The 18,351-nt window shown below is 37.6% G+C and overlaps 2 protein-coding genes across 8 annotated transcripts in view; both read left to right on the top strand.

Annotated features, from left to right (window-relative positions):
- The window catches only part of LOC107683533 (thyroid receptor-interacting protein 6-like), a 14,352-nt gene extending 6,862 nt beyond the window's left edge, over positions 1 to 7,490 (top strand). For 5 of the 6 annotated variants that reach the window (XM_016479600.1, XM_016479597.1, XM_016479601.1 and 2 more), the window contains 6 exons: positions 351 to 914; positions 1,920 to 2,013; positions 2,120 to 2,289; positions 2,399 to 2,577; positions 2,719 to 2,839; positions 4,967 to 7,490. In XM_016479600.1, the coding sequence (XP_016335086.1) occupies positions 351 to 914; positions 1,920 to 2,013; positions 2,120 to 2,289; positions 2,399 to 2,577; positions 2,719 to 2,839; positions 4,967 to 5,098 (1,260 nt within the window). In that variant the 3' untranslated portion in view covers positions 5,099 to 7,490. The remainder of the gene's footprint in view (positions 1 to 350; positions 915 to 1,919; positions 2,014 to 2,119; positions 2,290 to 2,398; positions 2,578 to 2,718; positions 2,840 to 4,966) is intronic. The other variant, XM_016479599.1, reaches the window with a different exon arrangement.
- Positions 7,491 to 9,930: 2,440 nt separating this feature from the next.
- On the top strand, positions 9,931 to 18,195 carry LOC107683532 (sorting nexin-15-like). 2 transcript variants are annotated; one of them, XM_016479594.1, is made up of 9 exons: positions 9,931 to 10,157; positions 10,601 to 10,636; positions 10,716 to 10,836; positions 11,022 to 11,137; positions 11,604 to 11,952; positions 12,040 to 12,189; positions 12,285 to 12,494; positions 13,482 to 13,625; positions 18,164 to 18,195. In XM_016479594.1, exons 1-8 carry the CDS (start codon positions 10,056 to 10,058, stop codon positions 13,592 to 13,594), a joined length of 1,197 nt encoding a protein of 398 aa, XP_016335080.1. In that variant the 5' UTR covers positions 9,931 to 10,055; the 3' UTR covers positions 13,595 to 13,625; positions 18,164 to 18,195. The 2 variants fall into 2 exon arrangements, with proteins under 2 accessions (XP_016335080.1, XP_016335079.1); XM_016479593.1 differs by lacking the exon at positions 18,164 to 18,195 and having other exon boundaries at positions 13,482 to 13,783.
- The last annotated feature ends 156 nt before the right edge of the window (positions 18,196 to 18,351 follow it).

Genomic DNA, 18,351 nt, shown 5'->3' with positions numbered 1-18,351 from the left:
TTATTTTGAAAGATGAAGCTCGCGATTATGGTAAGGGGTGTTACATTTCCGACGAGTGCTTGCGGTGTTCGGCCAATCACAATGCACTGGGTCAGCTGGCCAATCAGAGCAGACTGCGCTTGTCAAAGGAAGGGGCTTTGTTGAAAACGACGTGTTTGAGAGAGGCGGGGCATAGAGGACCTACAATAATGTACAGTATTTGAAAAATAATGTGTTTTTTTAACATTAAAGCATGTCAACATATTCTGTTACACCAAATACACAAAATAATGATCTTTTAAAAAGCATCATATGACCCCTTTAAATAAATTTTTGTATGCAAAAAAAAATCTTTCTAATTTCTTCAACAGTTGTATGACAATGTGCCTTACAGCAAGCACCTCCCAATCGATCGCTATAACCCTCCCAACCAGATGGGGGCTCCACCATCAAGCAGGCCCTCAATGGGCTATCAGGCTCCACTCCAAAACCAGTACCACCCCGCCCCACCTTACACCTCTACACCTCAGCCAGACTATGTTTACTCCTCCGCTGCCTCTTCCATCCACAAACCTTACCCCCAACCAGTGCCTGCCTCCTACACCACCGCCTCCACCCCAACCGGCCCACGCTTCTCCGTACAGGTGAAAACAGCTCAGCCCGTCACCTATTCTCAGAGCGGACGGCAGGCAGAGCAAGCTTACACCCCTCCACCACCCCGCCAGCATGCCTCTTGCCCCCCTCAGCAAGAACGACCACATTATGAGCCACAGGGACAGGGCTGGTACCCACCGCCACCTCCTCCTGTACAAGAACCTCATGGAGATCCTGCTGCTTATAAGGGGGGATCAGGTAATATGCCAGGAGGGAGAGCCGGCCAGGGACAACCAGTGAAGAAGAGTCAAGATCAAGTGTCAGCATATCAATCTAACAAGGTAAGACTTATTATTTGGTGAGGATGATGCAGGTTTGTCAAGTTGTAGCAGAGACGGAAACTTTCTGTCATGAAAATGAACACAGAATTTCTATTGAGTGTTGTTTACAAAAAAAAACCCTGATAAAGATAAAAAAAAAAAAAAAAGCGAAAAAAAGTTTTTATATTTATGCTTTTATTTATTGTAGGTGAATAGTCCTTTATTTGCCAACTTGATAACAAATAAATAAAATAGTTTTGATTCAGGAAAATGTGCTGTTTCTTTTAGATATTGTGGCTTGATGATTATGGAAGTTCAAAATAATACATTTTAAGAAATATATAATATTAATTGTCCTTCAGTGCAATTAAATAAAATGTATTATAGTTTACATTTACATTAAATGCAATTAACAAAACTTTTTAGAGTGCTTAAGTAGGACAGAAGAATATAATTAATTTTATATGTAATTGCATGATTACTTTTTTGTTTTTGAAATATGGTTTAAGTGACAAGCATTTAAAATATACTGTAATGTAATTTCTGTTGAAATTTGTATGTAATTAAATATAGGCATTTAAAATATTTACTTTAAATGTAATATTGAATAACACACTACAGTTACAAGTATCTTACATGTACTTTTTAGTATGTTAGTCAACACATCAAAATAAATGTACCTTAAAGTGAAACATGTTTACACACAAGTTTACATTATTAGTCATTTTTTTTGTGTACTTAAGTGTCAAGAAACAGTCTTAATATATGCAAATACATTTTTTGATAATAGACTTTTAAGATTTGAAGAACACTATAAGTGTACATGCAACACGATTAACTGCACTTTGATTTCTCAAGGGTTGTGAACATGTCTGAGAGGTAATATGATTTTGTTTAACTCCACAAAAAGTATGAGACTGTATGAAGAATACATCTGTATAAAAAAGATACAATATGTACAAGTGATCAACAAAAAATGTTTTATATGTCCAGCATACTTAGCAATGTTTTTCCATGTTCTGCCAGCAGGGGGCAGCACCACATCCAGAGGAAGAGTTGGATCGACTCACCAAGAAGTTGGTGTATGATATGAATCATCCCCCTACTGAGGAATATTTTGGTATGCTCCAACATTTTACATCCTCAGTGTTGTACTTTTGCTTTTACATTATACATGTGTTTCAATAAGGGTCATGGATTTCTCTCTCTCCATCTTTCTCCCTCAGGTCGATGTGCTCGGTGTGGGGATAATGTTTTGGGAGACGGCAGTGGCTGTATTGCCATGGAGCAGGTGTTTCACGTGGAGTGTTTCACCTGTATCACCTGTCATGCGCGCCTGAGAGGCCAGCCCTTCTATGCACTAGACAGGAAGAGCTACTGCGAGAGCTGCTACATTGTGAGTTTATCTGTTTATCTGTCGACTTCTCTTGGTTTCTGCCTCTTATTTCGATATTTTTCTTTCTACATTCAGACTCTTAACGTTTGTTCTTCCCCTATGCTCCCAGAGCACACTTGAGTGCTGTTCGAAATGCTCTGAGCCCATCCTAGACCGGATCCTGAGGGCGATGGGAAAGGCTTACCACCCTCGCTGTTTCACATGTGTGGTTTGTGGCTGTTGCCTGGATGGAGTGCCTTTTACTGTGGATGCCACATCTCAGATCCACTGTATTGAGGACTTTCACAGGTACTCAACAACTTCCTTTTTTTCTGTTTCTGTGTGGTTTGAAGTCTGTTTCTGTTGATAAACAGAAAGCTCCACCAAATGTCTAAACAGTTACTACATGGAATTTATTATTAAAACCTTGTTTGCTGCTTCTGTGAACAGGAAGTTTGCCCCCCGCTGCTCTTTATGTGGCCAGCCCATAATGCCAGAGCCTGGGCAGGAAGAGACGGTGAGGATCGTTGCACTGGATCGCAGTTTCCATGTTAAATGCTACGTCTGTGAGGTAAGAATTTTCTGACTTCCACTTCATGTTTAATCATTTATGTAATGCAATCTCACATATTTGAGAATGGTTTATTTTAAACATGCATGTAAAATTACAGCTGCATTTAAAGGGTTAGTTCACCCAAAAATGAAAATTAGTCTGTGTTTTACTCACCCTCAAAGCATCCTAGGTGTATATGGCTTTCTTCTTTCAGACGAATCATATCAGAGTTATATTAAAATTTGTCCTGGCCCCTCCAAGCTCTATCATTGCAGTCAGCGGGTATTTCTGTTCAACTGTCCACAAGTCGTTAAATAAAGTGCGCGCATCCATAATAAAATGTGCCTCACACGGCTCCGGGGGGTGAATAAAGGCCTCCTGTAGCGAATCCATGCGTTTTCATAAGAAAAATATCCTTATTTCAAATGTAATAAACGCTTTTCTCTCACTTCCGGTATCTGTCATACGCGGAAGGCGTTCCGGCTAATTTGAATTTTTTGGTGAAATAACCCCCTTTAAGGGTCTGCAATACTGCCAGAAAAGCTGATATTATTATAATTAGGTTAATAAAAAATAAAAAAAACTTATTAAATCTATGCCCCACCCTTATGTCAAATTCTTACAGTTAATCAATGAAGGAAAAACACTACAGGTGAATATGGTAATTATAGATAATATTACCGTACCAGTTTTCTAAAAATGTAATGTTTAAATATGAGGCATTGACTTATTAAATATGCACTAATTTGCATAAACGTCCAGAATAGAAATCTGAACATTGGATAGAACCAGGTTTAAAATTCGTGTTTTTTTTTTTTTGACAAAGGAGATTTTGAAGAATCTTATTTTATCACTCCATAAATCAGTAAAAAAAAACTGTCAACAGCTAGAAAAATATACATTTTTGCAATGTTTTTAGGCATAAAATCTAGCATGCAAATTATATATTAATCTCGCATAGGTCTGGAATCCATGGCAGCTTTCATTGGCCAAGGCCCGCCCATGAGGCCGTTTGACCGACATGTCAAACAACCAATGACAGTTCGTTTCGTTCAGCGTCACGTTTCGGGGCGTGGAAATGTTGCCACAATAACAGACCTGTGTGTAAAACTCTCCAACTTATTTTAAAGATTCTATGCCGCAAACTTTAAATATTTCACATACTTTTGAATATCCAACGTTTAGTTGATCCTGATAAGCGCTCGTCGTCACAGTTGTAAACACGATGGCTTTTTTCTGTCGTGAGGGGGTTTGGCGTCACGGCATCTTTGTTTCCAGGCGGAACGTAAAGAACGTTAAACACGCCCCCCGGAAATCCTGTATAATTCAACCAATCCGATGACGACTTCGAAACTCCTGAAGTGTCTCCACTTTTGTGTGCCATATGCATCAGACATTCAGCCAGCGGTCTGTAAAAAAAAATTATTTGAGAAAAGATATGTATTGCAATCGAAATCTACAGACGCAAATAGATAAAGTGTAAGTTTTCTTTCCACCATTCTGAAAGAATTCAAGTTATGGAAGCAAAATAGTCTAAAATAATTTAATTTACCAGTGCCTGGTCAATTAAAAACAATGGTTTTACTTTTGTCTGTATTGTATTGCCTTAATTAAAGCATCAACGAAGAGTTGACAAAAAAGCTGCATCTTATTTAGATGTACTGTATTGACCCGAATATAAGACGATGTTTTTTTCTTGGAAATACATCTGAAAAAACGCGGTCGTTGTATATTTTTTAAATGTGATTGTTGGTACATTTTACCAGTTTTTACCATACTTTCAAAACAAAAATTAAAATAGGAAAAATATGCAATATGAAAATAATTGAAGACAAAATGTGTTTTACTGAGAAAAAAACAAGATTTGGTTTTTAAAAAGCCTTTTTCCAAAAGGTACATCTGGGAAAAGGGGGGTCGTCTTATAATCAGGGTCGTCTTATATTTGGGCCAATACGGTATTTGCACAATGTTAAATGCAGCTCAGAGGTGACATGAATGCATTTACACTGCATTTGTAATTGAATAATACTATGAGATTTACATTTTAAAATTACATTTTGAATATTGAATATGAAATAAGGTAAATGGAAAATAATAAGTGAAATGGTCTAAATGAGTGCTAAAGAAAAACGGTTTGTGTTGCAGGATTGTGGTCTACTCCTCTCTTCAGAGGGCGAGGGAAGAGGCTGCTATCCCCTAGACGGACACATTCTCTGCAAGAGCTGCAGTGCCCGTCGCATCCAAGATCTTTCTGCCAAAATCTCCACTGACTGCTAATGCCCCCATCCCATCACTCTGTGTCCCTTCTCTTCTTCATAGTTATTCTTCAGAATGTACCACTATCTAAACATCCACCGCCTGGCATTACTTCCATCCTTGACTTTGCATGTCGTTCGCACAAATAATACGAAGACGTCCCTCTCAGGGTAGCATAGAGCCGAGGAGAAAAAAAATAGTTCTAGTGTTTAGAGTAGTTCCACTGGAAAGCTGTTTCCTCAAGAATATAGAAAAACAGGTGGTGAATGAAATATGATGGTGTTTGTGTATAATCCTCAGCGTATGTGTGTTTATGCGAAATGTGAGCCTCGTGAACAGGGTGCATTTCTACCTTGAAGCAGTCACTTTTACAACACTAAAATATTAACCTTTAATGGAAATATAGTAACATGTCACAGTTTCCTCAAATAATGCCCCAATTCTGCTGGCAGTTGGGGTCACTTCATATTGTCCCCATTCAGATCATCTCTTTTCTTTTATCCTCTCAAAAACAAAAACCTGATGTCAGTGGATATCCAGTGCTCATTATTTTAATACTTGAAATCATGATTGTTGAAGGATGTTATTACTGTATTTCGTTTACTGACTCGATATTCGTTTAATATCATTACATTCGTCATGATACTAATGATAATTCTGGTAAAAAGGTTGGAAAAGTTTAACACAGGCAGCTGTTTTGTTCTGTTTTCCGTGCAGTCTTTAGCTCTAGGTTTACGCTGATTTCAGAAACTGTTACAAGAGAAGTGTTGTCAGATAGGAATAAAGGCTCAGTTTGTTTAATGACCGCTTCAATGAAGGAAATCTTTTGACAGGTGTGTGTTGGATCAAAGTGGTTGATTTCATTTTAAAGCTGAGCAGCTGCAGTTTTTTGCTACATTCAGCGGTTTGGGTTTGGCAGCAGGGTGGATTATTTTCAAGGAGTTTGAATAGTGAAAGAAATAGAGAGCAGTTAAGGAACGGAATCTAGTAGGTTAGATGAATTACAAATCGTGGCTTCTTATTAGAAATAGAACATTTCTCATCACATCAAGAAACTTAGTCGCGATTTTGTCACTAAATATACATCGATTAATGTCTAACACAGTAAATGGTCAAGTATGAAGGTTACAAGGAGGTAAAGTACGTACTAGAGAAATGACTTTCAGATTGTTACACATCTGACACTTGTGCAGAGATTGTTACTGGTTGGCTTTATTCTATTACATCATATTTTCTGTATTTGTTTTATTTTATGTCAAAATGCATTTTTAATTGTCTGTTATTTGAATGATGTGTAGCAGCAAGCATCCATTGCTTAATGCCATTATATAAAAAGGTGTTGATTGTTTGAAGCAACATAATTAAGTGCTAGTTTTTGCGCTGACAAATGGTTACAATTATCTAGAAACTAAAAGCATAAAGTGGTTCAGATGGTTGCATGCTTTATTTATTGATTTGCCTGGAATATTTTGTAAGATTATTCCAGCATAGTGTCCATCTGGTCAATTTGCTGCCAAAAAACTTTTTCTAAACCTGTCATTGCAGATGATTGCTAATTGATAAAGTGCCCTGGTACTGCACAGTCTGTTTCAATGGCTGATTTACTTTTTAAGCTGCCAGTTTATTTCGGCACGTTTGGAGGAGTTTGCATTTTATTTTCCTGATGTTGAGTTTAGGGGGAGAAAAAGATCAGCTTTATAAATCCAGCTGTTTTTACTGCAAATGTCTATTGACATCTAGTTTGTACTGACCGTTGTTCCAATTTATGATTTGATGAATGTGAAAGAAAACAAAAACTGACAAAAAAGTTTTTAGTGTGTTCTTGCTGTTTATCTTACATCCCATAGAGCCAATCACACATAAACACACTTTGCCTGATCACACTTTATTACAGAGGACTAGCAATCCAATGACACTGTTGCAAGGTCAACACAAAAACCTCTATATCAAGATTTTAAATGTTAATCATATAATCTCTGGCCATCAATCCTGATAGTACCCATAATACAAACATTTTATAGCATACACTGCATAAAAGTCAGAGTTAATCTCTCTTTATACTGGAATAGTATTACTGTGTGTGCTGGTGATTTTTAAGGAACAATCTTGGTTAATGCAGGTGGTATAAGAAAGAGAAGAAGCTGAAGAACGTATAGATTATTACAATCCATGCTATATGCACAGGACCAGAAATCCTCTAATCAAGTTATTTTGATGGCTACACAAGTATAACAGTGTTTGTAAGGGTCTTGCAGGTTGACTAACAAGAGGTGAAGGTCTTCCAGTAGAAATTCCTGCAGCCTGCTTTGCGTTCTCGTTGAGAGAAAAGAAGATGATTCAGAAACCTTTAGTTGTCAAAAAGAAAACATTCTAATTTGAACTTGCTGTAGTTTTTAGATATGCATATTATTATTTTCTCCATATCCACACAGATATTACCTTCAAAACTGTGCACTGTAAAATGATTTTTTAAAAAGTTGTAAATAAAGGTTATTTGTTATACTATTTCAGTCTTTCTACTTAAGAATTTTATGTTTAATTCAATTTGCTACTTGCTGTTTCTTTGTAATTATTATTTAATAGCAAATTCTGAGTGAAAATAGTTTCAAAGCCTTTTTGAAAGGATTTTAAAATTTTCACTCCAAAATTGCCAGTAAATTCTAAAAAATTTGACATGAAGGTTTCATTAGACTTCATTAGACACTTCACTACGTGAAGAATACTTCTAAAGTATTTATTGATCTTAATCTTATTTTCAATATCCAAGTTGCATCTGTTAAAATGATTTAGTGGAATTGAGCTAACAGTTGAAATTTACAGCAACACTTTACAACAAATTCCTTTCATTATCTAACATTAAAAATTAGCAATACATTTGTTACAGTATTTATTAATCTTAATGTTAGTTCATTTTAATTTTACTGTAAAGTTTTTCCAAATTTACTAGCCATTTCTTAGAAAATTGTTGCAAAATCCAAAAAAAAAAGCTTTGAAACAATTTTCACTCAAAAAGAAACCGCAAGTAACACCGAAATATACAAGAACTTTTGAGGTAGAAAAACTAAAATAGTAATTTCTTGTAAAACATACTCCAATAACCTTTTTTACAGTGTACATTCATTTTTTCATTGCACACTGAAAAATTATGTAGAAACACACTCAAAGTGAAAATTGCTAGTAACTTTCACAAATAACTACAAAGAAATGGCAAGTAACACATTGAATCAAATACGGAATTTTGAAGTTAAAAAAAAATTCTGTAGAAAAGTTTGTCTTACCTCATTCTCCTTGGGATCCACTTCTGATAGGAGCAGCTGGAGCTGCAGGTCTTCTCTTGGTGCCGAACTGACGCTGCAAAGCAGCAGAGACATGGACAGAGTCCCCACAAACACCTGTAACGGAGAGAACATCCTTTCAACACTGTAAAACACTGCCTTTTAGAGGGTTTAAGGATTATAGGCTTTTATAGGCACCAAAGGTGGGATCCTGGGGTCGATTAGAGAGCACTTATTGGTCAAAACATAACCACGAAGGACAGTGGAGGTGGTGGTGTTGGTGTGTGGGTGTAGAGGAGCAGGGGTGAAGTGTGAAGAGACGTTTGTGCGTGAGGAGGGACTCCCAGACCCAGTAGGAAAGATGTTTGATAAGGTCACACCGAGGTGTTACTTTTGCATCAGAAGCCTTATCAGTTCTGTCATTTGCAATAATATACCATGGAAAAATGCATTATCTGGAACTTAAATATACTCCTGTTTGACAGGTGAAATGTTATTAACTTCAGTGGCGAGGTACTAATGAACTGCTAGGATGTTAATTATTACAGGGTGATGGTGCTATTATGCTCTGGTAAGGCGTGTGGTGTCACTTGTGATTTGGAGAGCCGTGCATTTCTGTGTCTTGTTCTCACTATGACGTCCTCGTTAGACTGTGGAATTAATGATGTGAAGCGACTCAAATGTTAATTGGTCTGCTTAGTCATTATTTCACACCATCCTTCATCTCTGGTGATTTGCTTGACTGCATTGCATATACAGAGAGATCCTGTCTAGCCGATCAAAGTTGATACTCGTGTGTGGCTGATATCGGACATGTTCGCAGCTGGGTGACATTATAGTCTAAATCACACCCCTTATTGAACCCACATGAACTAAGACTTTGAGATCTCAGAGGGCAATTACTCAGACAATCTATCTATCCATCTATCTATCTATCTATCTATCTATCTATCTATCTATCTATCTATCTATCTTATTGTTTGTGCTTTATTTTTAATAACATTTTTGATATATTCTGACCTGCAATTTGAGGTAGGCCTACATTATATATTCTATAGCCTATATGGAAGGTGCAGACAACTCTTTTTTATATATAAATAAATATATAAATATGAAATAAAAATTTGTGTAATTTGTAAATTATTATCAAATCTTATTTGATGTGGGGAAAAATGAAGAGACACTGTGTGCGTGGATTAGCATTTCATATAGAAGAATGTCACTAAATGGCAGACTCACAATGGTTTGATTTAACTTGATATATTAATATATTGCACTTTTATAGATTTAGTTTTCACAGATTTCTTTTATTCTCTCAAAGCAGAAAGATGTTGTAAGACTTGATTTCAGGCCTTTCTGAACATTCTATGAACACACCCATACAAATATACCCTAAACATAGGCGCCCACATGGATGTGCTTCTCACTTCTCTTCTTTGCATGCTGTTGATGCTCAACTGGGTCAAACTCTCTCATTTAGTAGCACATTCAACGAAGAAACAAAAATCCTCTTTTGACCTATCATGACTTTTATTTTGAAGGGACTGTAAAGTAGCGCTGTTATCAGTCTGCGCATGCGCTCCTCTCAAAGCAGGAAGTAACTGCTCCAAACTGTCAATAGTCCAACACAGTACCAGTCACCGCACTTGATTCTGTCCCCTTATTTACATTAATGTAAATTTAAACATATTTATGTGACAGTGATGTCTCGAAAGGCCAAAACAGAGGAATATTACCGCTTCTTCACTGTGACAGATCCACGCACACACGAGAAAGGACACACGGAATATAAAGTAACAGCAAGGGTTAGTAGCACAATAATATAACGTTATTGTATCATCATATTTACGTTTCATCTCCTTATCACAGAGAGGAATAATACTGTAGATACTGTATAGGTATTGATTGAATGGACTATTGTGTCAATTCCCGGTATCTAATTTATTAATATTCCAATAAATAACCAAGATGATTTACGTGTAAACTGCTTTGCACACTTTGATAAAATGTGCTTCATAAATACAAAAGGCATAAATCAGATTAACTGATCCTCGTAGAGGTTGGTTAATAACTACTAGTACAAGGCATTGTTTATCTGGTTTGCAGTTAGGAATCTGGGACGAGGTCACCTGACTTCAGTGTCTCATGCACCAGTCTCCCTGTTCCTCATTAATGCTTCCAATCAGCCCTTTCAAATCCTCTCCCTTTGGTGTTGTGTGGTTTAATTGATCTGTATCTTTCTCTGTAGTTTGTATCAAAGACACAGCCGGAGAATGTTAAAGAGGTATGAGCATCCTTTTGTATTTGTACATGTGCATGTTGGATCAGAGTTGCATTGGGCTCATTGTTGGTTTGATTGGCAGGTTGTGGTGTGGAAGAGGTACTCAGAGCTGAAGAAATTACATGGAGAGCTGGCGTACACTCATAGGAACCTGTTCAGACGACTAGAAGAGTTTCCCTCTTTTCCACGAGCACAGGTTTTCGGTAAGGTCAATGGAATTGCTAGACATGATGTGTAAACAAAAGAGAAATTACCCAGTTCACCTGTTTGTTTCTTTGTTTTATTTCACTTTTTATGACTTGATGCTGTATGTCTGTTTGTTTATATTTCTCTAATATCATCCACCGCACTCTCTATTCTCTGTCCTGCCTTCCTGTCTCTCTCACAGGGCGTTTTGATGAGGCTGTGATTGAAGAGAGGAGGAACGCAGCGGAGGCCATGCTGCTCTTCACTACAAATATTCCTGCTCTGTACAACAGCCCTCAACTCAAAGACTTCTTCAGGGTAAGACATAAGACCAATAAGAGACCAGACCAATCTTCTGGAAAATATATTTATACTGTATCATGTATTCTATTTTACTTTTTCCTATCAAATCTGTACACTACCATTTAAAAGTTTGGGATCCGTATGATTCTATTTTTTCTTAAAATAAATAAATATTTTCATTCAGGAAGGATGCTGTAATTTATTTAAAGTGACAGTAAAGACTTTTACAGTGTTACAGAAATTTCTATATTAGTTCTGTATTATATATAAAATATTGTATCATATATTATATGATATATAATGGTATACATGTATATAAGTTGTCCATATTCGACCTGTGTCCTATAGTCTTCTGATTTTGTGTCTTGTTGTTGGCTTCTCATTGTCCATTGTCATACCGGTTTGGAACAACATGAGGGTGAATAAATGACTGAATGTTTATTTTCTGCTCATCTTTTTGGTTTTATTTCTCTTGTCTTAGGGAGCAGAAGTGAAAAGACCAATGGAGACAGCTGCCATTTCTACGTCTCTTCCGCCTCCTCTTATTCCCCTGCCTGAGAGAAACACTGAGCTGCTGGCTGAAGAGGAGACGGGGAGAGAGGCTCCTATCCACGCTCAGGAGCTGGAGTCCAACCACAGACTGACAGATCTAACCCAACCTGAGTTGGCAGTTGAGGCTCTCAGTGACACGGAAAGCAGCCCCACACAAGAAACACACACCGAAACGGAAATACAAGGACTGACAGAAAAAGAGAGAGAGACTGACATCACAACACATCAGAATAACGGCACAGACCAATGCTCTGCTGCTGCTACCGACACTACAACCCGTTAGTTTGTTACAGTTATCAATCCTGTAATGTCTTATTTGATTTCCATCATAGCTGATTGTTCTATTCCTGTTTTTCATCTTCCAGATGCCTCGCTTGAAATTCCGGGTTCTCCAGTCGACCAATCAGAGGAGTTTGATTCACTGTTTGACTCGGGATTGGACGAACATTCATACAAAGCCCCGCCTCTCCTTTCAGAAACAGACCTCGCTATTTTTGACCCATGTGCCAAAGAAGGTAAAGAAGCCTAAAATAAAGTCAAATGAGTCAGTTTAACTCATCATTTCTACATATAATTGGTTTTCTGATTTTCTTATCACCCAATCTTTCAGATCAACTGTATGGATCACCCAGCCACGCTGAACTCCTGTCCGTTCCTCTAACCGTTCCAGATGGGACTGAGTCTGCTGGAGATGTGAGCTACGTGTACCAGGCCAATGAAGAGATGAAGGCCGCCCAGGAAAAAGAGAGGAACGGCGAATACAGTGCAGCAGTACAACGATATAGGACGGCTGTTGATATATTTATGAAAGGAGTGCCAGGTAAGAGAAGGATGCTGTTCTTGATAATAGACTAACAAATTGCAGTATAGCATGTATATACTGTGCACACTGTGAAAACTGTGTCTGTATGCATGGAATACCCTGATACTAAATACTACATTTATCAATGTGTATTCAACAAAGCACACTGTAGGGAATATAGTATCCCACAATGCATGTGCTTGACTTCACTTTTCATTTCCAGTGTTAATAATGAACTGAAAGTTACAATGTGCACAAAATTAGGTTTAAAATGCAAAATAGGTACACTACCCTTCAAAATTTTGTGGTCGGTAAGATTCTTTAGCGTTTTTCAAAAAGAAGACTTCTATAATCATTATGCTCATCAACGCTGCATTGATTTGATCAAAAATACGGTAAAAAAAAAAAAAATGTAATATTGTGAAAAATTATTACAGTTTAAAATTACTTTTGAACTTTTGAATGGTAGTGTATATTAATTTACAACTGGATGACATTTTACCTATTATTAAAAAAATAAACACCCCTCACTCACCTGAATGGTTGCAGGCAGATGTGTTGGAAAATAGTATTAAGAGAGAATCATGAATCCTGTACACTGTCGTAGCTTGTTAGAACTCCAATATTTAATAACACCGCAATGTTTTAATAAATTGCATGACCAAAATATTGCTGTTTCAATGAAAATTGTTTTCATTTTGTTTTCCATCTAAATAAAAACGAAAAACTGGCCCCATATGCAGATTACAGATCCTAAATCCGCCAAATGCCAATTTGCTGTGGTCAGGATGACCCTGGCATGATTAAATTATTTGAGAGGAAAGAGCAGAGTATCTCTCAACACAAGGACATTAACATGCAATGTTTGTTTCCTCAAAGCAGGAAATGAGCTCTATTTGGATGCAATGCAAAATATTTAAATAGTAGGAGGAAACTAAACCTCACAACATCCCTTTGTTCTACCCTTTTTCTCTTCTCTTTCTATTACTCATTCTCTCTCGCTAGGAGATGTAGATTTGAAGAGGAGAGAAGCAGTGAAGAGGAAGATTGCTGAAATCCTAGAGCATGCGGAGAGACTTCTCTCCATACAGACTCCCACTCACGACCACAATACATAGAGAAACAGTTTAAACACACACACACACACACATACATACTAACTCAAGCTTCATCAAACCTGGGACACCCAAGCACACTCGCACATACATTCTCTCATCAACTGAGTTTTGACTAACACACACACACACATATTGAAACAATTCCACCACAGTTTCACTTAAGTGCAACTCGCCGGCCACCCACACAGTCAACATACACACACACACACACACACTTAACTCCCACACTTACCTTCCCGCTTACTCAAATAGTTACACTTGTAGGATATGTCCAACAGCATTATACTCCCTGCACCGTAAGACCACCACAACAGAGTTTTACTCTTTTGACACTATCTTAATAATCTGATACATTTTCTGAGCCTAAGGAACTGGAAATATCTTTTTTTTTTTTAATCTAACGGTTGATCTGTTGTGTAAATGGAGCTGTTATGTAAATGACCGTTGTTTAAATGAAGACATTGCCTTTTCAATGAAATCTGCCTGTTTTGTAAATAAGTAATTTAATATATAAATTGTTATTATCAACATGAAATGACATTTTTGACCTATTTTACTTCTGTAATGCGACATTCAGGGTGGAACAGGAGATTCAGTGTGTATTCAAAATGTAGGAAGGGACTTGATTCCGTCCATTGGGAATTAATTGGATGGTGGGCGTTCTATACCAGAGTTTGCAGTTGATTGTAAATGGGGTTATTCCACTCCTGAAACAGTGTGGTCCATTTTGGGGAGGCTGTTGTTATTGGTTATTATTGCTGTTGCATTTATTACATTAGCTTTAGCTGGCATTAAATTGCTGCATGGGATATTGGCAAGCAAGCTGCAACTCGTACAACAGCAGCTTAAAGAGATGTTCCAGGTTCAATACAAGTTGAAAATGTACTCCCCTTCAGGGCATGTAGATGTGTTTGTTTTTTTTAGTCGAAAAGAATTGGAGATTTGGATTCAGCATTGCATCGCTTGCTCACCAATGGATCCTCTGCAGTGAATGGGTGCCGTCAGAATGAGAGTCCAAACAGATGATAAAAACATCACAGTAATCCACATGACTCCAATGAAAACTGCATGTTTGTAAGAAACAATCCATCATCCAGACTTTTTTTTTTTTTTTTTTACTTCAAACTATTGCTTCTGGCTAAAACACAAGTCTTCTATCCGTATTATTTGTCTTTTCTGAATCAGGAGAGAAATATTGCACAGATCAAGCATTGTTTACAAGCAAAACCAGTTTTAAATAAATATGCATTTTGAAGTAAGAGGACAACAGGCGATGGGCTTTTTCACTGAAGAAAGCGTTATCATGGATTATGGACTGGTATTTCGGCCAGTTTAAAGATTAAAAACGTCTTGATGGATTAGACTCTTACAAACATGCACTTCACACTATGCAAATTGATGGACTGGAGTGGTGTGGATTACTTGTGGATTATTGTGAGGTTTTTAATCAGCCGTTTGGACTCTCATTCTGACGGCACCCATTCACTGCTGACGATTCAATGGTGAACAAGTGATGCTAAATTTCCTCAAATCTGTTCAAACAAACTCATCTACATCTTGGATGGCCTGGGGATGAGTACATTTTCAGCAAATTTATTTTTTTGGATGAACTGATCCTTTAACATAATGACTTCAATCCATTTAATGTTTTTTTTTTATTTGGAATATTAATTTAAAACACTGGTCTCAAACTCAATTCCTGGAGGGCCACGGCTCTGCACAGTTTAGCTCCAACCCTAATTGGAGCTAAACTCTGCAGAGCTGCGGCCCTCCAGGAATTGAGTTTGAGACCTCTGATTTAAAACAATGTCTAAATGGCTTTGATTATCGGTAAATATTAACCAATGGCCAGCACGGCCTTGGTGATGTCAAACAAAAGAATAAAGGCGTTTGAAAGACAAACTGATGAATCGTGCACAGTAGGACCGGGAATAGTTCAATTTTCGTGTCATGTTGACTTTAGTGAGTTTGAGTGCAGTTTCTTCTATCCACCACCAGATGTCGCTGTTTTGCCTAGACTCGATCAAGACATCAGCGCAGATGAATCACCATCTCTTTTTTTTCATCGTGTTTAAGGCAGCCGTTCGCTCTGTTTCTGGAGTGGGGTTAAAGGGAAAGAACGAATATAAAGGACAAAAAGGATTACATAGCAGAAAGAACTGAGGGATGAGCAGAGGATGAGCCTGGATCATCTATTGTCAGTGGATGGAAAATATCCCTCTCTTTTCCCTCCTACTGTTGTTTTCTCTCGCTTTCTCGCTCTCCCGTCGGGCTTGTGTATTTACTGTTTTGGCTGCCTGGAGAGAATGTGGAATGGAGAGAGGTTACCGCCCCTGTGTGTGTGTGTGTGTGTGTGTGTGTGTGTGTGTGTGTGTGTGTGTGATGAAGAGTGACAAAAAGGAAAACGGGGGGAGATGGGAGTGTGTTTTGGGCATTAGCATGCTGAGAGTGTCAGCTCTCCATGTCCCTCTCTCCCCCTCTCCATCCCTCATTCTATCTCTCACTCACCAATCCCTCTCTCCTCAGTGTCCATGGCAATTATACCATCAAAACACTCCAGCCAAAGAGGATAATTGCAACCTGAGTACTGCGGAGAGACTGAGAGGGAGAGGGAGTGAAATTGTGTGTGCGTGCGAGCGCGTTTTCTCACGTCTGTGGGATCTGTGCGCGGTTGAGAGCGAGTCGGTGCATTATATTGTATTCCTGAGGTTCTCCACCGCATTGTGAGAGTCATTCCGGTCAAAGATCAAAGAATATGTTTGCGGTGCTGAGAGGACAAGGACAGTCCATTGAAGACATGCACACACTCACGGTTTTAATAATGTGCATTACCGCAGTCAGTTTCCTGAAGCTCAAGGTCAGAGGCGTAAACTCAAACAGAGCTTCAGTTAAGAAGAGTTTTAGCAGAAAGCTGCTGAAACAGTGGCTCGACTGGATCCAGCATCCAGTGGTGTGATTGTTAAATTTAGTGCTCGACCGATATCTATAAAGCAGGGTGGATAGTGGATGTAATGCATATATATAGATGACTAGCCCTAAAATTCACTGGCCCAAAACAATATTTTTATGTGTGCGCTCCGAAAATTGTTCAAAAGTTTGGGGTCATTAAGTGTTTTTTTTTTTTTTACAATTAATACTTTTATGCAGCAAGGATGTATTAAATTGATCAAAAGTGACAGTAAAGATATGTATGATGTTACAAAATGTTTGTTTTAAATAAATGATGATCTTTTGAACAACTTTCTGAAAAAAAAAAAAGATTTCCACAAAAATATTAAGCAGCACAACTATTTTCAACATTGGCAATACTAAGAAATGTTTCTTGAGCATCAAATCAGCACACTGTAAAATCTAATTAGTTGGGCTTACTTAAAAAAAAAAAAGCATGCAAACCGATTGGCTTGAAAAAACCCAAGTAAAGTGAAATAGGAATAGTATGTTGCACTGACAAATGCTTAGTTAGTATAGTTTACTTACACGAGAGTTCTAGTAACTAAAAAAGAACTGTAGGGGGTACTTGATCCTTTCATTTAGGTTTATTCATGACTTAGTATAGCTACTCACTGACTCCCAGAGTGCATTGCGGCATGAATAAATTATGCAGTTGCTTTGTTTTACAGTTGTTGATTTTATTTGCCAATTTTATTTGCTGTCTTGTGTCAGTAGTAGCACAACAAAAAGAGCAAATAAAATGGTTATTGTCACAATTAATGAAAATAAATGAAATTGAATTGTTACCATTGTTGTGATTCACGTGCTGAATATATAAGTTTGTGTGTGACTTCAGCATATTACCACGCTATTTAAGAAGTATATAAACCCAATTAAAAGCATTTCAAATTAATTATTAAAAATGAGATAGTTCATTAATAAATGCACAAAAAATACACTAATGCTTTAATTAGAAGATAGGTCATTTTCTAAAAGCAACCTATTTATTACTTTTCTTCCCTTGAAATCAAATAACTCTGACTTCATGATGCATTACTGCATTAACAGGAAGAAAATCATATTAACATAAAGTTCCAAGTGCCCAACCAAAGGGAAAGCTAATCACTATAATGGGGAGTTAAAAAAAAAACACATTTTAGGAAAATCAACATCAATTTATGAAGTTAGCTTATGTGAAGTTCTCTCAAATATTTCAGTTGTATTGAAAATTCAACATTTAAGATGACTTTGGGAAACGAGTGAATGCAACTAGTGAAAGATAACTGCAGACATGGAGGAAATGAGTGAAAAGTCTATTAAGACTCTTTTTCTTTTCTTCTTCTTCTGTTGTTATGTTGCACATTAGCAACATATTAGTGCACTGCTGCCTCTCACTGCTTTATTAATATCATTGGTTCCTTTGTGGCTACTTGAATATTTTAAGTAAGTGTCACTCAAAACAGTAAGTAAATTGTTTTATTTGCCTTGAAAGTAGCTGTAACTTAATAAAACCTAGTAAGTATAACAACTAAGTAAAGATAACTAATTAAAGTGAAAAAGTGACGTGGCCAAGTGACCCATACTTGGAATTAGTGCTCTGCATTTACCCATCCAAAGTGCGCACACACAGCAGTGAACACACACACACACACACACACCGTGAACACACACACGGAGCAGTGGGCAGCCATTTAAGCTGCGGCGCCCGGGGAGCAGTTGGGGGTTCGGTGCCTTGCTCAAGGGCACCTCAGTCGTGGTATTGAAGGTGGGAGAGAACGCTGTACATTCACTCCCCCCACCTACAATCCCTGCCGGTACGAGACTCG

This window comes from Sinocyclocheilus anshuiensis, unplaced genomic scaffold, assembly GCF_001515605.1.
Source record: "Sinocyclocheilus anshuiensis isolate Anshui unplaced genomic scaffold, SAMN03320099.WGS_v1.1 scaffold874, whole genome shotgun sequence".
NCBI lineage: Eukaryota > Metazoa > Chordata > Actinopteri > Cypriniformes > Cyprinidae > Sinocyclocheilus > Sinocyclocheilus anshuiensis.
The sequence above is the reverse complement of the archived record's forward strand: the minus strand, read 5'-3'. Positions and strand labels throughout refer to the sequence as shown.

Bases quoted from the DNA above. Each gene is read 5' to 3' on its own strand.
- LOC107683532 (XM_016479594.1), top strand. From the start codon at position 10,056: ATGTCTCGAAAGGCCAAAACAGAGGAATATTACCGCTTCTTCACTGTG. The intron at 10,637-10,715 runs GTATGAGCATCC...TTTGATTGGCAG, and splicing joins AGCCGGAGAATGTTAAAGAG to GTTGTGGTGTGGAAGAGGTA. The intron at 10,837-11,021 runs GTAAGGTCAATG...TCTCTCTCACAG, and splicing joins TCCACGAGCACAGGTTTTCG to GGCGTTTTGATGAGGCTGTG.